We start from the raw sequence: 9,966 nt of genomic DNA, 5'->3' as shown, positions 1-9,966 counted from the left end.
CAGCTACTTGGGAGGCTGAGGAAGCAGAAAGGCGTGAACCTGGGAGGCGGAGCTTGCAGTGAGCCAAGATTGTGCCACTGCACTCCAGCCTGGGCGACAGAGTGAGACTCTGTCTCAAAAAAAAAGAAAAAAAAAAAAACAACCAAAAAAAAAAACTATCTATCTATCATCTATCTATCTATCTATCTATCTATCTATCTATCTATCTATACACACACACACATATATATAAAATGCCTCAAAGACAGTTGCCAAAGCACTCTTTAAAGAGTCTTGACTGTAGCTGCATCTCTGGGCTGAAGGCTGCAGATACTCCTGTGGACTCTGTTCTAATGTGGTTTAAGGAAAGCGGGCTGGTAGAGGAAGGTTAGATTACTTTATGGTCCCACCTCATGATTTTTGTGACAACTTTGTTGATATATAATTTATGTACCATACCATTCACTCATTTACAGTGTGAAATTCATTGGTTTTAGTATATTCACAAAGTGGTGCAAAGGACACCCCTATCTAACTTGAGAACATTTTCATCACCCCAGAAGATGCCCCATACCCTTTAGAGTCCCCCCATTTCCTCCACACCCCCCAGCAATCACTAATTTATTTTCTGTCTATGGATATGTTTATTCTGGACATTCTTTTAGTGGAATCATACAATATATGGTCTTTTGTGACTGGTTTCTTTCACATGGCATAATGTTTTCATATTTATCCATGTTATCCTGTATGTCAGCACTTCATTCCTTTTTGTGGCTGAATAATATTCCATTAAATTGATATACTAGATTTCATCCATTCACCAGTTGATTGACAAATGGGTTGTTAACACTTTTTGACTAATAGGAATGTTGCTGCTGTGAATATTTGTGTCTGAGTCAGCTGATGAATGGATACATAAAATGTGGTATATTCGTTCAATGGAACATTATTCAGCCATAAAAAGGAATGAAGTACAGATACACACTACCACATGGATAAACCTTGGAAACATGCTAAGTGAAAGAAGCCACTTATTGCATGATACCATTGATATGAAAGGTCCATAACAGGCATAAAGACAGAAAGTAAATCAGTGGTTACCAGAGCCTGGGGAAAGGGAGGGAGATGGGGAATGACTGCTAAAGGGCATGAGGTATCTCTGAGGTAATGTTAAAAAATTTATTGTGTTGATGGTTGCACAACTTTGTATGTTACACTTTATAGGGGAGCATTGTATTAAAAATGAATAACCTCCATCATTAAATACATATCAGTTTCTTTCTCTGCATTCAATACCCTGTGAGGCACTGTGGTATACAGATGAGAATGCTCAAATAATTTCTCAATGGACATTCATAAACGGGAATATGAATCGGATACCCAGAAACAGTATAATCAAGATGGTGCATCACCCAGTGCTAGTTTTTGGGTGTAGGCCACACTCAGAAAGATCTCAATACCTCTGAGTGTCAGCTATAGGAATTCAGAAAGATTTCAAAATGTTGACTGCTCCAATATTCGTATAACTTAGATATAGTATTACCCCACGCCTCACAATACTGTGAGTTCCCTGTGGGCAGGAGCTATGTCTTATGTCCCTCTTGATTCCTGTGCTTAGCATTGTGTTCATTCCACAAGCAGGCTCATGTGTTTGGCGAATGAATAGCTGCTGTCTTGGAAGCATCTTGGCTTGTCCATAGGGATAGAAATGCCTTCAGGCTTGTGGCTGCCTTCTCTGATCAGCCTGGGGGTTTGTCCTATGGGGGAAGGTGTTGCCCAATTCACCAACTATCCTCAAGCATGGGTGCCTTTTCTCACATCTGATAACTATTTTGTTTCTCTGGTGCTTTCACCCTGACTTTGCTTAAAATGGTGACCCAAAATAACAGTTGCTTCCCTCTCTAGTAATACTTTCAAGACTTTCGGTTTCTGGGTCAGTGAGATTTAGGAAAACAAAAGGTGGGATAAACCTCAGGTTTGGTATTTCTTTTTTTTTTCCCGTGTCTATCAAACGTCAATGCTATAAACTCCGTGTAGCTTAAGGGTCTTTGCTGTAATTAGAATTTTTTCTTTTCTTTTTCTTCTTCTGTGAAGGTACTTTATGTTGATTACGTTCTTTCTGTTAAGTATCCTTTGCTTGCACTGGACTTTTCTTTATGTTGATTTTTTGGTCATTTTTTTTTTCATTTCCCATACTGTTCAGTTACTGGATGCCAGAAGAACCAAGGTTTGTCCACTCTTTGCAGCTTGTTTGTTCTGCTCTGTACAGCCTCACCTCCTTGTGTGTTTGAGTGTGTTTGTCTGTGCCTGCATTTATTCCCTTTTGCTTGCAGATGCAGTAATCCTGTTTACTAAACCTGTTCACAGCTTTATTTGTAAAAAATAAAGTCTTTGTTTGTGTCTACTTGTAGTGGATGCTATTATTTTCATTTTTAAATCAACACATGTTGATCATGGGAAATAATGGATAGTACAATAAAGAATACCTTAGGAAACAAGGAATACTGAGTCTGGAGTGTTCTGGGCATAAAGAAGGTGTGTTTGTGAAAGTTTCCCTCTAACCTTTTCCACTTCCTAAATTAAAACTCTGTAGATATATAATTTCCCTTGTGATTGACACTAATCTATTGTTTCTGTGTATGTGTGCATTTCTCTTCTCCCAAGACATTCAGAAAGCATCATTGAAGTAATCTCCCCCTCTCCATGTGCCGTCCCATGCTTCTGAAGTCACCGTGGAGGAATTCATGGCTGGCCCTCCGGACCTCATGATTAACATTCCATCTTCATGGTGTGGTGGCAGCAAGCGACACTTGACATTTTCATTGACCTTTTTTCCTTCTTTCTCCTCTCCCGCTCCATCTTTCTCACTGCAGCACCTACAGTTGACAATCCAGGCCTTCAAGATGAGCTACGAACCCAGAGAGACGTCAGCCACCTCCTCCAGCAAGACAGTGGCAACCGAGGAGTGGAGCACTTCACCATCGAGCTGACCGAGGAGAACTTCAGGCGACTCCAAGCCGAGCATGACAGGCAGGCTAAGGAGCTGTTCCTTTTGAGGAAGACATTAGAGGAAATGGAGCTGAGAACTGAAACGCAGAAACAAACCCTCAATGCCCGAGATGAGTCAATTAAAAAACTTCTTGAGACGTTGCAAAGTAAAGGCTTGCCATCCAAAAGCCTGGAGGATGACAATGAGCGAACGCGGCGGATGGCAGAGGCTGAGTCTCAGGTCAGCCACTTGGAAGTGATTTTAGACCAGAAAGAGAAGGAAAACATACATCTTAGAGAGGTAAGAGCATTCACTGTATTTCCCCAAAGCCTTAATTTATAGGTGAAAATATGTTATCAAGTTATTTTCACAGGTTGGAAGATATCTACATCCTTAACAAAATTCCCTTTGTCATCTGCTTTATGACCTTCCTGCCGGCTTAAGACCATTAAACTGGAATTTTGTATTAGTTTTTGCTCACTGCACATGCATTCCATTATTATTCAACACATATCTGTGATCCAAGCATATGCAGGACCTGTCAACTCTAAGGTGGTTTATAAGCAATTGCTTTCCCACAGGTGGCTGTGGTTTCAGAGTCTCTTAGGTATGGTACTATTCAGTTTAGTTGTTTATCAAATATCACCTCTCTAAAGGAAAAAATAAATATGATTAGCAACACAATGACCCTAAATATTTTTATTACTGAATTGGGGATATGATTTGCAGAAAGTAAAGCATATGGGAAAGAATGGTAAAATGCACAGACCAGTTTTGAGTGTTTAGAGTTAAGATAATTTTTGTCTGCATTTACATTCGTCTAGGACAGAGTATTACAGGTTTTCTGAGTATGTGTTTTGCCCTTAGTGGATTAAATCATTTGAAGTCCTTCAGAGGCAGTCTCTCTGGCCTTTTACTACCATTCAATGTTGGGATGCTCGTATATCTGAGAATATGTGGTTGGGTAGAGCTTAGAAAAAATGTGGATGACTGCCAAGGTTTGAAATTTTTATAGCAGTTCCTTGCCACTGTGGTGGATATGGACCTTAAAAGTATCATGCAGGCAAAACTGCTGTAGGGAGACATGGATCTCACAGAAAATAACAAGCAATAAAATGGCATTAAATATGTTTTCAAGCTATTCTACAGCAATAAATGAAAATTCTAGAAGATATTTGCTTCTAGACCAAACTAGATTTCTTGGCAGTATACCTGTTCAGATGGTGGTGCTTCTTGTGAGTCACTTGTTTGGTTGGTCAGAAGACATGGCTTCCATGTTGGGATTTGCAAAAGTGCAGGTGCTTCCAGGAATTTGCTCTGATGTAGGTTATATTTGCCTAGAACATAGGAAAAGACTTTTTTGTCTGCAAATTTAATGTCCTCTACTCTTATTCTTCCTTGTTTTGTTTTAATGATACTTTACCAACATGCTTGGGAAACCACATGGCTTGGTTTCATATTGAAAAGCTTAAAGAGATGTTTTGGTTGGGCCTGGTCTTCCCATCCATCTTCCAAGAGGGTGAATGTGGTGAGAAGACTTCCAAGATGGCCTCCAATAATCCCTGCTGCTTGGAATTCACACCATTATATAATCCTCTTTCTTTGAGTATTGGTTGATCCTCATAACTTGCTCCTAAATGACAGGATATGGCAAAAGTAACAGAATGTCAATGTTATTTGCAGGGTTAGGTTACATAAGACTGTTACTTCCATCTTACTAGCAGACTCTATTGCCTTCATAGCTTGCATGTTTTGATGAAGCAAGCTGCCACACGGAGAGGCCCATGTGGTAAGGAACTGAGGGTGGCCTCCAGCCAACACCCAGTAAGGAACAGAGGCACTCATTTCAATAGCCACAAAGAATGGAAACCTGGTAACAGCCATTTAGTGAGCTTGGAAGTGGATCCTTTCCAAGTCGAGCCTTCAGATAAGACGACAAGTCCTCGGCTGACGTCTGTCTTGATTGCAGGCTGTGAGAGACTGTGAAGCAGAGGAACCACTTAAGTTGTGCCTTGATTCCTGACCCACAGAAACTGTGAGATAATAAATGTGTACTGTTTTAAGCTGCTCAATTTTGAGGTAATTTGTTACACAGCAATAGATAACAAATACAGTAGAGCAGGAAGTAATTTTCTCCATGTCTTACTTCATAGACCTCTCATGTAGTTTACAGAAGAGGAGCAACAATTACTGGTATGTTGTTACTTGCATGTAGACTAACTGTGGATTTTGGAATTTTTCTTGTGTTATCTCAAAACTGCAGTTGATAGAGGATCACTATAGTTGGAAAAAGCTACTGTTTTATTTTGATGCCAAGGGGCAGCAAGGCTGTGATGCCAGAGAAATCTCCATCTGCAGCACCATTTCTCACTCCTTGTTGGGATCTTGTGGTCAGGATGGAGTCATTCTTCTTCTGCAGTTAGATTCTGCTCATTGATGGCACTTACTAGATGGTGCCTTATGTGGCTGCCTCCATTTAAATGAATCTAAACACAATTCATCTTGGGTTTTCTGAGATTGGCTGGTTCTCACAATGGTCTGGTGTGGATATAGATCATGTTTAGATCCTTAAACACCAGTTTGAAAGCACACAGAAGGGGGTACAGAAAGTGCAGACCAATACATTCAACTAGTTTCCCTGAGTATCAGACCAAAGTGAGTAGGTAGCCCTTATTTTTAGCTTATCAAGGGGGGAGAATTTGGAAAATATATCTGTATATAAAAGACTCATGTTAAATTTGAACTCAACAAACAAGACTTGAAGGCCTGAAAGGATCATTCCCATGAGAAGGGTTGTACTGCCCTGTGAGAGCCATTTGTTAAATTCTCAGGAATCTCATGATCCTGGTGTTAAACCACACATAGCCTGAAATTGGTCATATTTAGTGTATTTACACCATGGAAATTGGAAGATGCTACTCTTCGGGCCTACCTTCCCCATTCCCTTGCCCATTCCTGAAAGCCAGTTTACTAGCACACCTCTGAATGAACGTTGTGAAATGTTTACCTCTAATACAGCAAGAGGATACACCATGGAGTCAGAATGTTACTTATTGGGAGAATTATGATTATGTGTGTATTAACCACTCATGGTTCCCCAAAAGTTTTCAAAATAGCATCTGTATGTGTCAGCTTATGTGTCAGGCATCATGAAGAATGCTTTACATTGATTCATACTGAATCATCTCATTCATTCATTCATTTATTCATTCATCCATTCGTTCATTCATTAATCCATCCATTCATTCATTCATTGGATGAATACTTATTGAAGATCTGTTTTGGGATATAGCAATGATAAGTAACAAAATGTACCTTCATGGGGCTTACATTCTATTGGGGGAAAATAGATGACAATTTTGTGGTTAAATAGAGGCGTGTCATGAAGAAGAGAGTGAAGCACTAGTGATCTGGGTGGGGCTAATTTTATGTTGGGTTGTCAGGGAAGGCCTCTTGGAGGCAGTGACAGTATGAACTGAGACCTGCATAACCAAAAGGACCAGCCATGTGAGGATCTCAGAAGACTGTTCCACTCAAATGGAAAGGCCCATGGCCTAGGAGGTAGGTGCTGTTACTTTGCCTGTCTTACCTGGGGGAACTGAGGGACAAACCTAATGTCACACTGCTAACAAATGGTGAAGCTAGTATTTGAATCAGCCTGACTCTGGAGTCTCAGCTCTTAAACCATTTTACTATGTCCCTTTTCTTTTTCTTTTTTTGTGGGGGGGATGGGGTCTCACTCTGTCACCCAGGTTGGAGTACAGTGGTGCAATCTCGGCTTACTGCAACCTCTACCTCCCAGGTTCAAGTGGTCCTCCCACCTCAGCCTCCTGAATAGTTGGGACTACAGGCATGTGCCACGATGCCTGGCTATTTTTTTTTTTTTTTTTTTGTATTTTTGGTACAGACGGGGTTTCACCATGTTGCCCAGGCTAGTCTCCTGAGCTCAAGCGATCCGCCTGCCTCAGCCTTCCAAAGCGCTGGGATTACAGGTGTGAGCCACCGTGCCTGGCCTACATCCCATTTCTAGAAGAAATTTTCCCCACATTGTGCTTGGCAGAACAGCCATTATGTGGGCTGTTGATAATGTGTTATGAGAGAAAAAGGGTTGCAGTGCCAAGTGAACGTGGGGAAATGAGGGATTCCACAGAGTTACAGTCTCAGTCTTTAATATGCAAATATGCATTAGTCATTTCCAAGAAGGGGACCAGAGAAAGCAAAGCTTCTCAAGCTTACGTGACTTGCTTTTCTCTTGTTGCACTGGTGTTCTTTGTAAGACATTTTTGAAAAATGCTATGCTAGAAAATAAAAAGTGCTTCTAATTAATGACCTACCAAATATGTAATAATATACAAATGGTTGTTTCCCATTGCCAAATAACTGGGTTATTTCCTTCATTAGTTATTTTATAAGGCAAAGTTTATTGCAAGCTATTTCCATATTCTCTACTGAGTTTTAGAATGTACTTTGTTAGGGTATTTTTTTTTTTTTAGTAGAAAAATGTGTCTGACCATTTTTGTCATTATACCAGTAAGAATAACTTAGCTTGAATAAAGAAGTTGCCTGACCTCTGTTAATACAGATGAATCTAAAACAAGATTTAAGATGTACTTGAAGTTTAAGGTTCAGTGTGTTCCGATTTCATTTTCATTATGCACAGTTCAAGTAGGTTGGGGCTAGGCAGTGTGAGGCTGGGGAATGGAGTGTTAGTGGTTTTATGATTCATTCTCAGGCAGAGGTGGTGGATCTCACATAAACCCCATCTCCTGGCCTTGTTCAGCTTATTGTTTTAGGAGATTTGGAGTTGGCAGGAGTTGCATATGGGGTGGGTTGCTTTAGTGTCTTATTGTCTTTTGGTGGTCTGGAAAAGTCTGAGTGTGAAACCACTTCTTTGTCTGGCAGGAAACAACAACAAAAAGGTTATGATCTCAACTTACTTGGAAGACAAAAACCATTGCCCAGGAACTCCAACTGATGTGCTAATGTGAGCCAAAGGGTTGGCCGAAACTCAGCATTACTCACTAGCATTGTCTGATGTATTTGGATGCAGGTTGATTTGATAAGACATTGTTTGACATGCCCATAGTTTAACTTGTTCTCTAGCTTTTTCTGCAAAGAACATATTGTTCCATCTAGAAGTTTTAGTGATCAAGTATCTGAAACACTACTGATCTCATTAAAGAAAAAGAAATGGATTAATAGACCAAGATCCTCTTATACTTACCCTGCTTACTATTTTCTTGACTGGTCCTTAGAAGAGAGATAGGGGTCTTTGGACTTATCTCACTGTAAGATCTTGATGGGAAGGGGTATATGTTCTGCTGCTAATCCTATTGATCTCCTGTGTTAATCGTTTTGGGAAACTTGCCCTTCTTTGGTAGCAGGGCCAGAAGAGCACCCAAGTCTTTACAGGCCACAGTTGCTAATAACCCAGGACAAGCAAAACCCCCAGGAGACCTGAGCCTCCCTCTGTGCTGGGGGTGGGCAGACAGGAGAAAGAGCTAACATGAATTCTTGGTCTCCTGGTCTCCTTATCCAGGTTGAACCCAGGACAGTGGGAGATCCACCAAGGCAAAAGGTATTACCTGGAATTTCTTAAGCTTTCAGACCTTTACTGATGGCTCAAACTTGTCCTGTGTAATCTCTGCCCAAACTTCTAAATGCCATTCCGGTCCCCCTTCTCAAAACCATATGGCTTCCTTAATACATGCTTGTCTCTAGTTCTGCTGACCTAAGCCATGATTTTGCTGATGCAGGCATTTCTAATTCTGACTCTACAGATTCAATGCATTCTATTTCTACCAACAAAGCTAATTACAGAAACTATTCCCAAACATATAAACATAACATTTTATATACACGATCTTTTACAAGGGCTGTTTCCTATACATATTACAGAACTTAACAATTGCTCCCTATTTTAATACAGTAAGTTTCTTACCTGATCAGTACATTGCATCAGTATTCCCAGACCTCAGATTTTGCCAGTAGCTGCTCAATAAATATTGTAATGAGTGAAAAATTTGTTAAAAACATCTAGAGAATTACTCTGTGATTTATTTTGTCAATATCAGAAAAGTTCATAATGGTTGGTATGAGCTCCATTAAAAGATGTTTTCTGCATCATTGCTCTCTGTTTGGAGTGGAGGAGAAACTTTGCAGGCAGCTTTAACTGGCAGTCTTCTTTCATTTTTTTCTAGATTGTGTTGGACATCATTGGGCATATGTTGAGCATCCATATGGAGGATGCTGTGGGAGTATCAGTGGCAATTTTGTGGTCTTGTTCAGAGATTCAGGTGAGCAATAAGAGGAACAGCTCATAATTATCAAGTCTTATTCTATGCTAAGTAAATACTGTTGTCATCATGTGTATTACACAGATAGGGAAACAGAGGCAGAGTGAGGTAAGCAATTGCCTCCAGTCACACACTGCAAAAGCTGCAATCAAGAGTGGAAGCTGGGCAGTGTGACTCTAGACTCTGTACCTGTCCCCATTGCATGCTACTGCTTCTTGGGGTGGTACACTGAGAGGCCTTGAATGGCATCCAAATGCTGTACAGCTTAAAGGCAGGAGAGCTGACAACTGGCTTCATCCACGGTAGAACCAGTCTTCAAGGCAGGAAGAATTTTAGCACATGGGGTTGGTGGGGAAGCATGATTGGAGAGGAGATGACTGAGTCAAATCACAGAGGTGGGAACTGTGGAGAGTTTGAGACATGGTGAGTTTGGAGCAGCTGAAAAGTCTGCCTTTCAGTGGGGGAAGGAAATAAAGCTGAGCAGATGGTTTGGTCTCAGATCACTGAGGGCTCTGAGGACCAGACACGGGGAAGTGGCTTTACTCTGTGGGCTCTGGGGAGCCTTTGAAGGCATTTGGCCTGGAGAATGACATGACCAGAGAAGATGGTCAGTTGACAGTGGATTGGATGGGAAGAGAACAAAAGCAGGGAGAGAAGTTAGAAGGATACTGTGGCTATTTAGGTTACCAAGAGTGTGAATCT

The 9,966-nt window shown here is 40.8% G+C and overlaps 1 protein-coding gene across 1 annotated transcript; it reads left to right on the top strand.

Moving 5' to 3' along the window:
* The first annotated feature begins 1,324 nt into the window (after positions 1-1,324).
* LOC115838236 (ERC protein 2-like) lies at positions 1,325-6,699 on the top strand. Its single transcript, XM_030827069.1, has 4 exons — positions 1,325-1,382; positions 2,853-3,268; positions 5,122-5,161; positions 6,412-6,699. The coding sequence occupies exons 1-4, from the start codon at positions 1,325-1,327 to the stop codon at positions 6,432-6,434; spliced, it is 537 nt and encodes a 178-aa protein (XP_030682929.1). The 3' UTR covers positions 6,435-6,699.
* Positions 6,700-9,966: the final 3,267 nt, after the last annotated feature.

This window comes from Nomascus leucogenys, chromosome 14 (genome assembly GCF_006542625.1).
Source record: "Nomascus leucogenys isolate Asia chromosome 14, Asia_NLE_v1, whole genome shotgun sequence".
NCBI lineage: Eukaryota > Metazoa > Chordata > Mammalia > Primates > Hylobatidae > Nomascus > Nomascus leucogenys.
This window is presented reverse-complemented; position numbering and strand designations above follow the sequence as displayed.